The 17,365-nt window shown below is 35.8% G+C and overlaps 2 protein-coding genes across 2 annotated transcripts; one reads left to right on the plus strand and one right to left on the minus strand.

Moving 5' to 3' along the window:
- The first annotated feature begins 624 nt into the window (after positions 1-624).
- LOC106327332 (trafficking protein particle complex II-specific subunit 130 homolog) lies at positions 625-8,439 on the plus strand. The gene is made up of 21 exons (XM_013765460.1): positions 625-830; positions 1,336-1,565; positions 1,721-1,902; positions 2,257-2,440; positions 2,715-2,805; positions 3,050-3,210; positions 3,311-3,400; positions 3,491-3,652; positions 3,943-4,004; positions 4,141-4,231; positions 4,458-4,621; positions 4,789-5,002; positions 5,114-5,659; positions 5,746-5,958; positions 6,105-6,495; positions 6,583-6,673; positions 6,749-6,833; positions 6,923-7,109; positions 7,400-7,701; positions 7,841-7,931; positions 8,031-8,439. Exons 1-21 carry the CDS (start codon positions 767-769, stop codon positions 8,207-8,209), a joined length of 3,780 nt encoding a protein of 1,259 aa, XP_013620914.1. The 5' UTR covers positions 625-766; the 3' UTR covers positions 8,210-8,439.
- A 1,646-nt stretch (positions 8,440-10,085) lies between these two features.
- LOC106325219 lies at positions 10,086-11,569 on the minus strand. Its single transcript, XM_013763249.1, has 2 exons — positions 10,952-11,569; positions 10,086-10,641 (listed from the first exon to the last, which is right to left on the minus strand). The coding sequence occupies exons 1-2, from the start codon at positions 11,448-11,450 to the stop codon at positions 10,259-10,261; spliced, it is 882 nt and encodes a 293-aa protein (XP_013618703.1). The 5' UTR covers positions 11,451-11,569; the 3' UTR covers positions 10,086-10,258.
- Between the last annotated feature and the right edge of the window lie 5,796 nt (positions 11,570-17,365).

Consider the following 17,365-nt stretch of genomic DNA (forward strand, 5'->3'; position numbering starts at 1 on the left):
GTTAAATTTAAAACATTTATATTTGATTTCTAGAGCTCGTATACTAGAATTGGTATGATAAACCAAAAGCATGTGTTTTGTTAATCCAGAGCTATTTTTTCGTAGAATGACTAGGCTAAACCCATGATTGGGGTGATCATAGGCAGGGGATAGGCAGCATAAACAGCTTCTTAGGGCTCATGGAATGTGTTTAAAAATTATACATTACAAAATTTCATTGTTTTTATATTTTCTATACTGACTTAAGGTCTTAAGTAAATTTTGAAATATATGGACCGGTCCTCATAGGGATGTAGAGAAGCTTGTCTGTCGAAAAAGCCTCTCTTGAGTCCTGAAGATGGAAAGACTGTGAAAACCACACCACACTGGTCGACCTACTCTTGTCTGTGCTGGCTCTACACGAAGCTTGAAAGTTGAAACTAGCTTTATTGCATTGTGTGCAGTGAGCAAGGGGTTTTTAATGGTTAGTTCTTTAACAGTTTTGAGTTGCAAGTAAATGACCGTCTAGTGGGCCTTGAATGGGCTTAACTGATTAAAAATAAAGATTAAAGCCTGAAATGATCATGAACTTAAATTATTTACATAAATGCCATCATCTGTTTGATCAAACAATTAACAGGAAAGAAAGGGGAGTAGCTTTCTCAAATCTGATTCACCTTCTTCCCCTCTGTATCTTTCTGATCTCCCTCCTCTTTCATGCTCTCAAGTTAAGATCGATCTCGGAGCTTATCAAAAGATTCCGACTTCGGCAATTTCCACAGCTCAGATGGCGAATTATCTTGCTCAGTTCCAGACGATTAAGAACTCCTGCGATCGCATCGTCGCCGCCGGTAAAACTCTCCATTCTGTTTTCTTCCTGTGTAGTTTCACTGCCTTATGCCTCTTCATCGATTAGGATCTGTACTACTTCTCAGAGGTTTGCCACATTTTTGCGATCTCATAGTCAGCTTTTAGTGGGAAGATCTAATTTTGTAATCGTAAATCAAAGTTTACCAATGTAGTTGAAGTCCGATAGAGAGCTGAATTTCACAATGTGATCTTGTTGGTTGCTACATTCTTTTTTCGGAGCTTCAGATGTTAAACATTTGTAATATTGTTGCGAAGATTTTTCATCTCATTTGATTGCATCTTTGAGCTTCTTTGAACTTACTGAATCATTACTTTAACGTTTGTTATTAAGCTAAGGCTTTACCAGTGATGGATTCAATCCCATGGACTATTATCCTTTTGTTTCTGATAATCTATTAACTCTACTTGCTCTTTTATATTAAGAAGTTTTCTCTCTCTTTTTTCCTTTACTTGTGGATCTGACTTACCTCTTCTCGTTTTTTACAGTCGAAGATGTGTCTGATCTGTGGCCCACTGTTAAAGAATTGTTCGAACAACATCAGCCATTGAAGAGAGCAGTCTTGACTAACAAGACTCGAAATCCGGTTCTCGTTGAGAACTTGCCCGTTGAGTTCATATTAACTACAGACGCCAGACTTCGCAGCCGGTTCCCGCATGAGCAGTATTTGTACTGGTTCCGAGAACCATACGCAACTATTGTTCTTGTCACCTGTGAGGTACTTGTTTTTCGTTTTTCTGCCTCATTTTTTGGCAATGGATACACTGTACACTTGCAAATACTAAAATATGAAACAAAGATGATGTTCTGTATTGGTTATACTCTTATGAGTTATCACTTATTTGGTTACGTTTTATATCTTTGGCCTTGCAGGATCTTGATGAGTTTAAGAACATTCTTAAACCACGTCTGAAATTAATTGTTCAGAACGATGAGAAGGAATGGTTTATTGTATTTGTATCTAAGGCTCACCCGAGTAATGATCAAGCAACTAAGAATGCCAAGAAAGTATATGCCAAGCTTGAAGTTGATTTCAGTTCCAAAAAGAGAGAAAGGTTAGTATTGCAGTTTTGGACAGTGTTTTTTTTTTTTTTTTTGCTTTAATACATGTGGCCTAGAACCAACGTAAAACCATGCCAGCTTCTCAAAGAGGCTTGATTGCTCGTATTGATAAATAACTCTTACCAAAATTATATCATCAGGATAAACAGTTTCACAATTGCACTAACTCATATATTTTTGCTAGATGCATAAGCTAAACCCATTTATCAGTAATGACTCGTTGTAATGAAGTTATCTTTAGATTAGTTACCTAAGATAATGCAGAAGGAGTAGAACTGTAGAAGCTACTACACATGTTCATATACGTGATCAGATTAACTCAAATCTATGTATGCCATACTTTTAAGGTGCTGTAAGCTGGATATACATGGCCCCGACGCAAACTTTTGGGAGGATCTAGAATTAAAGATTACCGAGTGCATCAGGAATACCTTGGATAGGCGCGTTCAATTCTACGAGGATGAGATTCGCAAACTCACCGAGCAGCGGTTTATGCCAATATGGAACTTTTGTAACTTTTTCATCCTAAAGGTTATCTCTCTTCTCTATTTCAGAAAGGGAAGCGAAATGTGGCTGCTATGCAGATGAATATATGGTTTAAAATTCTGTTTCTTCCTGTTTATAATTTGGTTTTGTACTGTTTTACTAAAGTCTCTGATGGAAAATTTTGAGTCCCTTTTGTTATCTTCCATAGTATGAGAAGAATCTTCATCTTTTGAACTTAAAAATACCACCGTTGGTCCTTGCAGTCTCATTTGATGAAACTTCATTTTCTTAAAGGTCTTTATGTTCAATTCTGTCTCAGGAAAGTTTGGCTTTCATATTTGAGATTGCTCATCTTCATGAAGATGCTTTACGTGAATATGATGAACTAGAGCTCTGCTATTTGGAAACAGGTTCTTTTCTTACCCCTGTGTCTATCTCTAGCATATCCGTGGCAGTAAAAATCCACGGTTATTTTGCATATGTTAATTCATAGCGGGAAAGATAGATTATATGTAATATTATGTTCTTAGGTTTAGAAAAACCTGACGTCTCTCTTTATCTTTTGAAGCGTTTGAGATCAGTAGTCATATAACAAACTAGAAAAGAATTCCAAGTTTTTTACTCAAATTAATCTATTATGCATTAACTATGCAGTTAATATGCCTGGGAAACAGAGGGATTTTGGAGGATTCGACAGTGAAGATGACCAAGCTGCGCTGCTGAAACCAGGAAGCAAACCACTGACACAGATGGTTCATGATGATTCTTTTAGAGAGTTTGATTTTAGACAGTATCTCTTTGCCTGTCAATCTCGGGTTAGTGTACACAAGAGCATCATATTGATACAGTGCCTTTTCGCTTTCACAATTGTAGCATCAACTTTTCATTAGCTTACATGCATGTGGTTTCTCGCAGCTGTTGTTCAAGTTGAATCGTCCTTTTGAAGTTTCATTTAGGGGATATTCTTTTGTTATTAGCTTTGCAAAGGCCTTGACCTTCCATGAGGTATTTTATACTTTACTAAACAAATCCTTACTATCATACCTCTGATTTGTTGATCTTTCGTCCTTATTTATCCTCTTTTTCGATATGTAGAGTGTACTTCCCTTCTGTTTGCGGGAAGTTTGGGTATTGACTGCATGTTTAGCGCTGCTCGATGCAACTGCTTCTCATCACAATGATGGCGTTGTTGCACCTGATATTGAGAAGGAGTTCTACCGTCTTCAGGGTGATCTCTATTCACTGTCACGGCTTAAGGTAGAAATCTTTTTGCTTTCAGAATTGGGAGAATGCACACAACCCCTGTTTCTCTCGGTCTGAATGGAGCTCCCCGTTAATATATATATATATATATATATATTATATATATATATATGTTTTAAGGTGATATTGTATTTGTCTATGCAAGAATTTGTTTTATGTGATGACATACTTGTTAATTCATGTCCAGACGCTTAAAACTAGATTTTGTTAGTTGTATATGAATTTAATAAGCCAATCATTCTCAAGTATTGATGCCCATTAAAATGCTTTTCTGTTCATGGCAGTTCATGAGACTTGGATATCTGATAGGATATGGAACAGACATAGAAAAAAGTCCACTGAACAGGTACCGGTCTATATATTTATTATAGCATATGCATTTGCTTGTTAATTAAAAGTATTCATTCTGTTCATTTAAACAAAACAAGGCAAGTCTTTGTTGGCTTAACCAATGTAGTAACTTCTACGCATTTTTTGCGCAGCGCTTGTCTCAGTATGCTGCCTTGGCCAAAACCAGCGGTCTGGCCATCTCTTCCACCAGATGCTTCCTCTGAGGTGCTTGAAAAAGAAAAGGTATAATCTGCATGTTCTGCTTCGTGAATGTGTTAACTTATAGCACTTTTTCTTAAGCCAACCATGCTTTAAACAGGCTAAGAGTTAATTGTGCTTGCATAGCCTCTTGTCGACCCAAACATAATTATGTTTACCAGTGTAGTGTAGTGAATGTATATGCAATCTAGGTCTGCGTAACTATATATACCATCTTGGTTTTTTTGAATACTTATCTCCTAGTTTACAGACTCTTCTACAAGCAACTTCAAGGACCAAGCACTTTGGTATCCAACGGAAGCCTTTGCCCCTTGAACCATCTGTCCTTCTACGTGTGGCTAACAGAAGAAGGGCTTCTCTTTCTACTGGAAATATTTCTGAAATATTTGATGGCCGCCCAGGTTTTACTGAAGGGTAATGAAATTAAAAAATAAAATTATGTCCTTTTAGCCCTTAAAGTTTTAAAATTTGTTAGCACTTGTATCTCAAATATTTTTGAACTTCCAGCAGAAATTGCAAATCATCATCACCTTTGTTTGTTCTTTGAGGAACTAAAATGATATGTTTATATATTCCGACAGATCAGGTTTAGAAGCGTCTCCGAGAACCCCTTCATCACTTAAAGTACAAGCAGCTCCCATGTCGAGAACAAATTCCTCACCTGGAAATTTTGAGAGTCCGCTTGATAGGCCTATGAGGCTTGCTGAAATTTTTGTTGCAGCTGAACACGCTCTGCGGCTTACCATTTCGGATCACGATTTGTTGAAGACATTGTCATCTGTTCAGGATTTCGAGGTAGTAAACGAGGAAGTTCGATTGTGCAAAGGCCATTTACATACGGATACTCTTCTGATGTTGATACTTGTCTTTCTTCTAGCTTTTCATGTGTAAATTTTGTTTTGGCAGCATAAATATCTTAATCTAACCAAAGGTGCCGCCGAAAACTATCACCGTTCTTGGTGGAAGAGACATGGAGTCGTTCTTGATGGTGAAATCGCAGCTGTCTGCTTCAAGCACGGGAAATATGATTTGGCTGCAAACTCTTATGAAAAAGTTTGCGCCCTTTATGCGGGTGAAAGATGGCAAGATTTGCTAGCAGAAGTCTTGCCCAATTTAGCTGAGTGTCAAAAGATTCTTAATGATCAAGCTGGGTACATGTCATCTTGTGTTAGGCTACTTTCGTTGGATAAGAGCTTATTCTCGTCCAAGGAGCGGCAAGCGTTTCAGTCCGAGGTTGTCAATATTGCACACAGTGAAATGAAGAACCCAGTTCCCTTAGATGTGTCATCATTGATAACATTTTCTGGAAATACTGGTCCTCCGCTTCAGTTGAGTGATGGAGACCCTGGGAATCTATCTGTCACTGTGTGGAGTGGCTTTCCTGATGATATCACCCTTGATTCGCTTAGTCTTACCTTGGTAGCGACCAACAACACTGACGAAGGCGGCCAGGTTTGGCTCCATTAGACATTGTTCTCGTCCTATTCTTCTATCAAATTTCACGTTCTTAAGAAATATGTATATGAATTGGGTTTCAGGCTTTGAAGAGTTCAGCTGCAACTGTACTAAAGCCCGGAAGGAATACTATCACATTTGATTTGCCTCCACAAAAACCGGGTTCCTATGTTCTGGGAGTCGTTACTGGCCAGATTGGTCGCTTGAGATTCAGGTCTCACAGCTTTTCAAAGGGTGGTCCTGGAGAAACTGATGATTTTATGAGTTATGAAAAGCCAACCAGACCTATCCTCAAGGTACACGATCTCCCAATTGGGCCAATTCTAAGAAATTTATTACAGCTTGTGGAACAGTAGAAAATCCTTAATTACATGCGTGAGTAGTGATACTCGTATGTAACATTTGTTTCCTTGATTGATACGATAAACATCTTATTCATTAGGTGTCCAAACCAAGAGCTCTGGTTGATCTTTCTGCAGCTGTATCTTCTGCGCTGCTTATAAATGAAGCTCAGTGGATTGGTGTCATTGTACGTCCTATTAATTACTCACTGAAAGGCGCCATCCTGCACATTGATACTGGTCCAGGGCTAAAGATTGAAGACTCATACGGCATTGAGATGGAGAGATACGTAGAAACAGATTGTGATGCTGGTGCAACAAAAGCTGAAGTTTCTGTAGAAGATAGCCATGTCTCTCCAAAACTTGATTCAGAGGTACTTAATCTCTGCGACGGTAAAATAGTTTTCTCAGAATGGGCGAGCAATGTGAGTTCTATTCTGTGGGTCCCTGTTCGTGCATTGAGTGAGAAGCTTGCTAGAGGTTCATCTTCAGGTTTGCAGCAATAAATCATTTTCTGATTATTACAATGTCTCTCGTCACATCCACTGCCCACTGATCGATTTTCTTTTGCGTTAACAGTCACTCCACTGAAACAAGATATTTTAGAGGGAATGAGAACTGTGGCTCTGAAACTTGAATTTGGTGTGCATCATAACCAGATATTTGAGAGGTATTGTATATATTTCCTGTTATGGTAAATCTTGATAATCTTTGTTCCACATCAGAGGTTTTGTTATGTGAGCAGAACGATAGCTGCACATTTCACCGACCCTTTTGACGTGACTACAAGGGTGGCAAACAAATGCAATGATGGCACATTGGTCTTGCAGGTAGCCAACTTTTTATTCTTAACCTCTCAGTCCCCTCACTCTTATTCATGTCCACCCAAGATTATTAATCAAATAATTCTTGTTTACAGGTTATGCTACACTCCCTTGTCAAGGCCAACTTGATAGTTCTTGATGCTTGGCTTGATCTTCAAGATGGATTTGTTCATGGAAAAAGTGATGGAAGACCAACTTCCACGTTTTTTCCGCTTGTTGTGTCTCCGGGGTCTAGAGCAGCAGTCGTGTTCAGTATATCCATAGAGAAGACAATGCCATCAGGTAAACACACTTAAACTGATAAGGCCATCTGCGATAAGGAAACTATGTCTGATGTCAGAACACTGCGTATAATAACGGTAACTTAACATATAATATATAGGGAGATCCACTTATAGAACGGGTCAAAACTCTTGACCTCTGACTTGTACTTTTCATCCATAACTCACTGATGCAGTGGGTATTGGCATATACAAAATGACATTTGCATACTAAAACAGAAACAAATTTTCTTTTATAAAAAATGTTGTGGATAACTACTGCGAACTAACTAATTGTTTGCACAACATAAGGGAAAGATTTGCAGCTACCAGAGAGCATTCTGAATATCAAATATGAAATCCATGGTGATAGAGCTGCTGGAGCACACAACCCAGTGGATGCTGCAGATCACTCTGTAGCTGATGCTGAAAGGAGAGATTTGGTGTTCAAGAGTGCTATTGTTTTGCAGCGTCCAGTGCTTGATCCTTGCCTGACAGTTGGATTTCTTCCACTTCCTTCTGATGGTCTTAGGGTCGGGAAACTTATTACCATGCAGTGGAGAGTCGAAAGGCTGAAAGAGCTCGAGGGAAGTGAAGCTGTAGAACAGCAACATGTAAGTCATGTCTAGATCGAACTTTATATTATATATTACTTTTCCTTCCGAGTGTCATTTGCTATAATCATCGATCCACGATCAGTTCATCATTACCAGGTTTTCCCTTTTGAATTTGTGATTGTTTTGTTTCCACAAGGATGAGGTGTTATACGAAGTCAATGCAAATTCGGAGAACTGGATGATTGCGGGTAGGAAGAGAGGTTATGTCTCTCTCTCAGAGGAGCAAGGTAAAGTAATCTTTTATTCTTCTTCTTGTTTTGTTGCAGGAAAGACTTGCATACTAATGTTGATATGTTTTTTTTTTTGGGTGGTTAAAATTATTACAGGTTCAAGAGTGGTAATATCGATACTATGTGTTCCATTAGTTGCGGGTTATGTCCGTCCTCCTCAGCTCGGTTTGCCAAACGTGGAAGAAGCAAATGTAAGCAGCAATCCACCAGGTCCTCACTTAGTGTGCGTCTTGCCTCCACTTCTCAGTTCTTCTTATTGCGTCCCTGTCAAGTAGTAAAGGTAGTTCACTTAAACATTTTCCACTCCCGACTCAAATTTCATTAGAGTATTTGCTGCGAGAACAGTCGATAAGTATTTTATTGTATGTTTTTTTTTTGTTGGTTTGCGACATAGAAATATCAAAGAATTGAGTTCATTGGTCGTCAATGAGAGTTTGAATTACGCAAACAACACTTTTGTTTGATACTATTACACACCAAATGAATGTCACAATCAAACTCTTTATCTGTTTGTTTCAAAAGGAAAAGTTTTAGAGAGAACTCAACTCTCGAGAGAATCTGGATAGGAAAAAAATATTATTCCCGAAGAACCAAACTAAGGTACAACTGCTATATTTAAGAGTGAACTAAGTGAAAGACCGTTATGGGGAGAAATTTAGTGAAATAGCCATATAAAGATTATAGTTAAAGATGTGACAATTTATCTTAGAGGTTTTTCTGCATCTACATTTTATGTTGTATTGTCTTGTGTTTGTCGAGTTTGGTTAAACTTTTCTTCTATTTGTAGCCCAATGTTTGAGAATTAATGTAAGTTGTGCCCCCCAAAAAAGGTTAAAGATCATTAGATCCAATTAATGTGCGGCAAATAACAACGATAATGGTAGGGGAAACAAAGAATATACACGCTTCGATTTCTTTTTATCAGAATACTAATGCAGTTCATTCACTTTTTCAACTTATATTAATATTTTCAAATTTGTCAATTTTTAACATAATGTTTATTGTATCATCATAACACCAAATTTGTAATGGTTAGTTGCTGATTTTTAGTTTTTGATGAGTATAGAATAAAAATTTCCTACATTTAACTCATTTCAACCAGATAAAATATAAATTGAACATAGTTAATACTAACATGGCTCGTTTCAGCTTCTTCAAAAAAAACATGGCTCATTTCAACCACTTTTACTGAGTATAAATTAGAAGAAGAAAGAAGAGAGCGAGACAAAAGAGGAGACAGTGAAAAGAAGATGCCTCCACCACCAGAATATTAGCTCTCAGATAGCTTCTTCATTTTCTTGGATCGAATGGTACTACTGTTTCCACGTTTAGGTAGCAAGAATTTCACAGGTTACTATTAGAATTTTTTTTAAAAGGTTAGGCAATATAAATTGTATTACAAAAATCGGAAAATATCAAAAGTTCAATTATAGCTGAATGGTAATCAATAAGTCGATCGTGACACACTGATGCTGACACTATGTACTAACTAAGTAACTATCACTTCATTTTCAAGCAAACTAAAGTCTTCCACATAATCAACTCCCTAGATTTGGCATGCTCATTGCTCGTAGCATTAACTTCCAACCTAATTTTCTAAGCTGGCTCACATCATATTAAATCGTGTTTGATACATGGCATATATTCGAGAGAGAGAGTAAACCAATACCAATTATCCTTCAATAGATTATAGGTCTAGTCTTGTCGTGCTATCGTAAAGTAAAATATAACAGAATATATATTTAAATTACAAAAATTGTTATCGTGTTATTATTCAACTGTATAGAAATTCATCTGTTTTATGGGTCTGAAAATGTCTACTTGTTTATTATTCTGAATAAGATCATGGTTGTGTTGTTTTTGTCATAAAAATATTCGTTTATTTATTTTTAATAAAATTCATTAATTCTCCTGTATTTCATTTGTCGAATTCTATAGTCGATTTCAAATCAGTTTTAGTGAAATAAAATGTTAAAATACTCTAAAATTGTTAGTTAGAAATGAAAAGAAGTTTAATCTCTTTCGAAGGGTTGGTGTTATTCAATCAGGTTTTGATTATTATTCTCGAAATAAATTTTTTGTCCGACTCCTAAACACCCAAAAAAATGGTTTTGAAACATAATCGACCTTTTGGAACATGGGTTTATGTCAATATGATACAAAATTAAGATCAATTTAGTGTTTTTAAAGCTCTCCACAAATACACAACTCTATCCATACCCATGCACTGCAAATCGACGAAATTCACTTATATTTTGGCCATATAGATTCCCTAATTAGAAGAAAAAAGTAAGAAACAAAACGTTTTCATATTTCCACGTCATTTAACATCTCCAATCTAAACGTACTTCTCCAGGACCCACAAAATGCTGACTAGGCTTCTTAAACGAGACCATATGGCTCTTAACCATAAACGCAGTGACTCGCTTCGAAACCCTAATCTCCTCCATCCTCAGCTCTTGTAACCTCCGCACGTACTCCGGCACGTGTACAAGATCCCACAGCACTCCTACGCCGCCGGGTTTCAACACTCTCACCGCTTCTCCTAGCACTCTCGTCCTCTCTGCCGCCGCCTCCACCGTTTTCTGACCGTATTCTTTCCCAACTGTGTGGAGAAACACGGCGGAGACCACCACGTCGAAGTAGTTGTCACCGAACGGAAGCCGTCTTACGTCTCCTTGACGGCAAGTCACGTACTCTTGCACTCCTATATGTTACATTCTCCACAACATAAGGTTATCGATTTACTAATCAAAATAATAAACGCGTTTTAATTTAAAAAACATAGTGGATAATAATATAAAAATTTGTATGAAAATAACAACAAAAACAGTATATGTTTTCTGACCCGAAAAAACAACATATGTTCTTTAAAAAAACAATATACGTTTAAACAGAAAAAAACAATATATGTAATGAAAACTAATAGTAGTGGTTGGTCAACGAGAAAAGTATACGAAACGTAAAATTAGTCAAAAGGTCAACGGAATTAATAACTCAAGAGTCAAGACGCGCACCTTCCATGTGAGCCGTGCGGAGAGTAGAGAGAGTTGTCGACATGGATCGGTCTAACCCGACGACCCGACCCGAACTACCGGTTTTCTTAAGCTGCATCGCCACCGCATTCAGCAAGACCCCTCGACCGCAGCCGAGATCAAGCGCCGTCTTCACGCTCGACCAATCTCCCACCGATCCAACCATCTTCTGCGCCATCTCGTACCGTAGCGGCACCGCGGAGTAGAAAAAGTTCGCCGCCGCGAAGAACAAACAGACGGCGGAGAGCGCCGTTACGGCTCCGAAGAAACCTGCGGAGAATCTAGCCGCGGCGGGGGAGGAGCTGGAGAAGAGGAAGGACTCGAGGAAGAGGCAGATGGGGTGGAAGTAGAGGAAGAAGACGGTGGAGAGTAGAGAGAAAGCAATGGCGTTGAGAAGGAAGAAGAAGAGAGTGTGTTTCTGCTCGATCCCGTAGATGGCGTAGATCTGAGCCCAATCTCTCGTCCCGCTCGTCTTCCCCATTATAGATCAAATCTTGGAGAAAGAAGAAGAAGAAGAAGAAGAAGAAACAGAGACGGTTACAAAAGTATGTTTCAGAGATGGATGATAACACGAGAAAGAGAGGAACCCTTCTCTGACACAATTCAGACCGTCAGTTATTTTTTATGACAGTTATATATATATAGAACCTCCACATGAAAAACATCCATCGCCATATATACGTATATAACATGACGTATACTTTTATGTGTATATATTTGTTTTTGTGTTCAACAGTCAAACACAAACGTGAGATGAACAACTGTTTAGTAGTATTATTATTTTTTTAATGTGTAAACCGTCCCTTTATGATTTATTTGTATTTATCATTTAAATCATTAATGGCATTTTATCTGAATTTAGGCTGTTTGTTCGGTGACTTGTCACTCTGAAGAGTGAAGAGTGTAGTAATTTTTTTTCATATATGTGAAATTGATATATGAAGTCCCTTAAATAAAGTTGACTTTCTTTCTTTTTTTCTTGTTTTGTCGTTTAGAAAATATTCAAACTTGTTTCATTTCCCTTAATCATGCATCATGCATGATTATTTCATGCCTTAGCTTTTAAAACTCTTTTCTTTTATTTTTATTTTTGTTTATTCATGCCTTTTAAACAATACTATATTTGGATCTGCTTGTCAAAAATATATTAACTATTTACAGGAGAAGGTATACATGTTATATATTTTTACTTTTCAATTTGCATTTTATATTTTTGCCAACAAATAAATAGAAATCATATATTGATGTAATTATTTTAATTTTTTTATTTATGTTGTAATATTATTTTATCTTTCAACCAGCACTTGCTCATTATTTTTAACTAAATTATTTAAATTAGATGAAATCAATATTTTCATATTTATTTTTGACATGCGGTTTCGACAATGAATTTTGGTGACTCGAATATAAAACCGGTTTAGATATAACGGTTAATTAAATTTCTGTTAAGATATAAAAAAATTGTTGTCAGTCCGTGATATGGTTAATCTGGTAAAATAATAATAAAAAACTCCTATAGTATTTTAAAATTTTGAATTGAACTTTTGATTTTTTATCAAATAAAGAAATAAGGAAAATTACTGAAAGTGAATCTATTAAATGCCAAAAAGTCTTTTACATAATATATGATTTAGTTTATTGTAATTCTGGATAAAGATCTATTATTAATGGAGTTGAGGTTTAGATCAAATTCGAATTATTACTGTTTAGCATATACTAATTTGTCTATTTAGGTTTTGAGTGATATCTTTTTACAGAATATTTTGTTTGTATAACAATTAAATATCAAATTTTGGAAAGTTATTAAAAATGAGAAATATTTAGAAAGTTTCAACATTAAATGGTTTAGAAATCAATTTAGGTATGTTTTTATGATTGACAAAATTTTAATAAATACTAAAGGATGTGATTATGTAGTTTTTTCAGTGGCATTAGAATGTAATTAAATATTATTTTGAGGTTAAATTTATATTTGTAATTCAGTTTTAATAGTATAGATTTTGCATATAATCATTAATATTTCGTTTAATCTTTACCTGTGTTATCCTCTTTCTCTAATGTTTATTTCTATTATGTGACAAACTTATAATCTCTGTCCATACCTGAACTGAATTAAATTAGTTTATCTTAAACTCCTTAAAAATTGATTTGAGAGTCAAGAAAAGAATTTTAATTTTAACATTGGCAGACAGGAAGCCTGATCGTTTTTGACTTTTTTCCTTCTATTTTATTGTAAGAAAACTAATTGAATATTAGTTCAAATGAAAAATTATTAAAAAGAGGAAATGTCACATGCATCTAGCTATGGTGCAATACGAATACAATTTTATAACATAGAGTTTTCACCCAACTATCACTATTTTTTGGGGGGGGCAACCAGCCAACCACCCAAACTATCACACTATAAAACCTCCAAATATCACACAAGTTTTACCTACGTGATTAAAATGTAATATTAGAAACCAATATCCTTCACTAGAAATGAAAAAAGGGAGAGTTGAATTTGTGGTGCCAGTGAACGGAGTAGGCACATGCTAAGGTCTCTCATACTAAGGTCTCTCATGTGTCGAAATTAATCTGACTTCGACCCTTGATTAGGCACTTGGAATTTATTATCACTTCTTTAGTTTCATCAGAAAATTAACTTAAAATACTTTTTTCTTTTGATAAGGCGTGAACTTAAAATTTCTGTAATATATTCCTGGAAGAAATATCAAATTTATAGATGAGAAAAGTTTGTCTAATAATTTAATGAAGTATGGCTAGTTCAGTTAGAAAACATCTATCAATTTCTGAATTTAAATATTATGCTTTCATGTGGAGAAGGGTTCTACATGTGTAATTAGTTGGATGTTCTAAAATCTGGGGGACACATGTCACAATTGTCTATATTATCAGTTTGAATATGAATATGAACATGTATATGGTGAGATACGTCCAACTATTTTTTAGTAAGTAAATGTATATCCATAGATATGTTCGAAATCACATGCTGCAACTTATATTATCATGGTTGATTGGTTTGGTTTCTCTACCAGCAAATTACATTTCTACAGTCGACAAGTTTCCAAGATCTTAAATAATGATAGATTGAGACCAGTTTGTAGTTGTCTTTTTAGTTTTACAAACGGTATCTTTTGCATTTCGTGGGATGTCCCGTGTCTGTAGCTAGTAACTTTTAATATTTTGTTATGTTTACCACAAGAGCAAAAGAGAATAATTTGGCAGACAAATCACATACAAATTATACTATTTAAAATTCAACCTACAGGTAGACTGTATATGAAGTACTTCTGTCAGTTCCGTATGATAGTGTCTTACCAATATTTTGGAACATTTTTTTTATAATTTTGTGGCTAATGTATTGATATCATTTAGCAAATTAAAAGTTAAAGAACTATAAAGAAAGAATTGAACTAATCAGAAAGAGATGTTTATCAACTCACCATCCATGTATCATTACTGACACTTTGGCCCTCCTCTATTAGTAATAGAATTGAATTATCAGAATAATTATGTACTTGCAAAAGTAAAGATGAAGACACAACTGTGACCAATAATGTGTGAGAAAAGCTTGTCCAAGGTTGGATTTTGATGGATTTTAAAGAGTAAAATCTTCTAAATAGAATCAAATCCAAGCAATTGTCGGCAGAATCCATTTTTACTTTTGACCTTTAACTAGTACATATACAATTTATCAATCAGAAGCTACTTCTCTTAGGGTGCCAAACATGTCGGCTTAACCATCTTTAAGCGTTTTAGTTTGGTCTGATTTGATATTTTTATTCCAATGAAAAAAAGTAAATAAAACAGAGATATAGTTCCAACAAAAAATTGACGATCAGACAATAGAAAAATGGGGACCCAATAAACACAAAAACGATTGAGGCGGCCTAATAAATACAATCTATTAGCCCAAAACAGACCACTACCCTATATTTTTGGGCCAACGAAATTTGATTTGCTAGTTGATAATAAACGAAACAACCGCAATTCTCGTTGGATATTGATATATAGTTTAGAGATGAGAAACAGATTTATCCGTCCCGTACCGCAGAGAAGGATACGTTTTCGAGCGGGTTATGTCCGCATGGACCACGGTATCAGGAATGGCTGTCCAAACCCGTCCCACAATGTATGTAGGCCTTCACAGATGGGCATGCGGGATCCGCGATTATACTGCTTCATGACGTAATCCAAGTCGCTTCAGAACACTTCAGGATGCTTTAAGACGCTCCAGGATATGAGTCAAGTCGTGGATTGAACCGGACAAAATTCATCAGTGTTTTACTTATTTGTTATTCAAAAAGCTTGTTTAGTTATTTAACTTACTTTGTCGAACTCCAAACATATTAACATAACAAATTTATATAATTTGCTGAATCCAAAAATTATAAATCATAAATTAAAAACCATTCTTTAGTTTGATGAATCCGTCGCCGGAGCTGGATCTTCTTTTTCGGTAGAAAGTGAGTTCGTAAACTTCTTCTGGTGGCTAGAAAAAGCTCCACTGGTGCAGACCGAAGACGCAAGTACCAGAAGCATCATCGACCCTCAAACCACCGTCACCGAAGCTCCAAAGGTTATCGGTGAAGATCTAACGCCGAATCGCCTTCTTTGCTATCTCTCTCGTTTTTAGGTGAAGACACAAATGAAGATTAAAGTTTTGCGGGTCTTTAAAATCCCATAAGTCAACTTGGAACCCATCCCGCATTCAGCCCATTTCCGCACAGTAACATCCTGCAAGGCCTGCAAATTTTTGGACCTACCAAATGCTGGTCCATACCCGCCTCACAGCAAGCTTTATGGACTAGACCTGCAGTCCAGTTCCAACTTTGCCATCTCTAATATAGTTTTAAAATCAGAAACGAAATGAAATCCAATTTCCTTTTCATGCGAATTTTCGGTAATATTCGGTATAGAAATCTTTTTATGTACACTATTATTTATTTTGAATTTTATATATTATAAAATAATAAATAATAAATATATATATTAATAGGACCCACTTTTTTGGACTTTATGCCGGCCCAAACCAACCCCGCAGCAATTCCTAACGGGCCAGGTCCGCGGTGGTGCAGGTCCAACATTGCCATCTCTAGACACAATCGATAAAATAATAAAGTAATATTTTGTAAAACATTCTATATAAATATGTAGTGCTATTAAAATCATAAATTTATAATTTATATATATTATATAATTATAAATAATACATTGTATTATTTGTTTTATATTTACAATAGAGTTATTTCTGTTTTTTTAAGATTTTATAATATTTTGATGATGTTTAATAGAATCTAAAACACATGTAATTTGTATGATACAATAAAGTATAAAAACGGTGAATAAACTATTATTTTATTTTAAAATATAATTAAAAAGTATAAAAGTATAAACAAGATATTTTTTTATAAATTAATATTTATAAGTTAATAAAATACTAAAGTCACAATAATATTAATCTATAGAGTTTTTGCTGTAAAATATTTTGTAAAACAGTGGAAAATTATTGAACCTATGGATTTGGCCCAAACAGATAACCAAAATTGTCATGCGAATAAGGGCTCAAATACTCTGTCCTGTAATGTAAGTCGAGAGTTCTGGTCCAATTTACCATTAGGGAAAATTAGAAGATCCAATTTACCATTAGGGAAAATTAGAAGATTGGGCAACTTTTAAGTTTGAATTAGAAATTTGGGCAAGCCCATGTTTTAATTAGGTTGTTGGGCAACCTAGTAGGAGATAGAAGAAAAAGTGGACAGTATTAACCTTTTTGCCCCACAATCTTGAGCTGAAATTCGTGGGACCAGACTGTCTTTTGCCCAGAAAAACTTGCCTCAGGAATACCGACACACGCGCACCGGATGTGCGTGTAAGAGACGAATTGAATATTATATTATTTTAATTTCAGAAGGAAACATGGTATTGAGTTTCGTTTTTGGGCTATTTGACCCCAAAACTTGAAGGCCTTATATGTGATGATTTCTCGCGGGAAACAACGGCTCCAAGGTGGAAGAATGGCCATTAATGATTGGTGACTTTGTAAAACATGTGTTTTACTTTAATTTATTAATTAAAAACAGGGCAACTATTAATTATTTAATACAAAAACGTACGAACCCTATCTCTTTGTCTGTCTCCTTGTTGAGGAGTAAAAAAGGCTACCGAACAAGGGAACTTGAGGCAGCGAATTTTACACACAGAGGCATGAGCTGCATACAATATGGTGAGGGAGGAAAGGGTATGGCGGATGGTGGGTGTTCTGTATCTAGCATCGAAGGTAAATCTTATATAAGCCGTACACCATTGCATTTATGACATTATAGTTATTGCTGAAATCATTTATTACAGATTTGAGGGTGTTCGGAATTCAGGTGTTTTTTTGTGCGAAAC

Source organism: Brassica oleracea, chromosome C2 (assembly GCF_000695525.1).
Source record: "Brassica oleracea var. oleracea cultivar TO1000 chromosome C2, BOL, whole genome shotgun sequence".
Classification (NCBI taxonomy): domain Eukaryota; kingdom Viridiplantae; phylum Streptophyta; class Magnoliopsida; order Brassicales; family Brassicaceae; genus Brassica; species Brassica oleracea.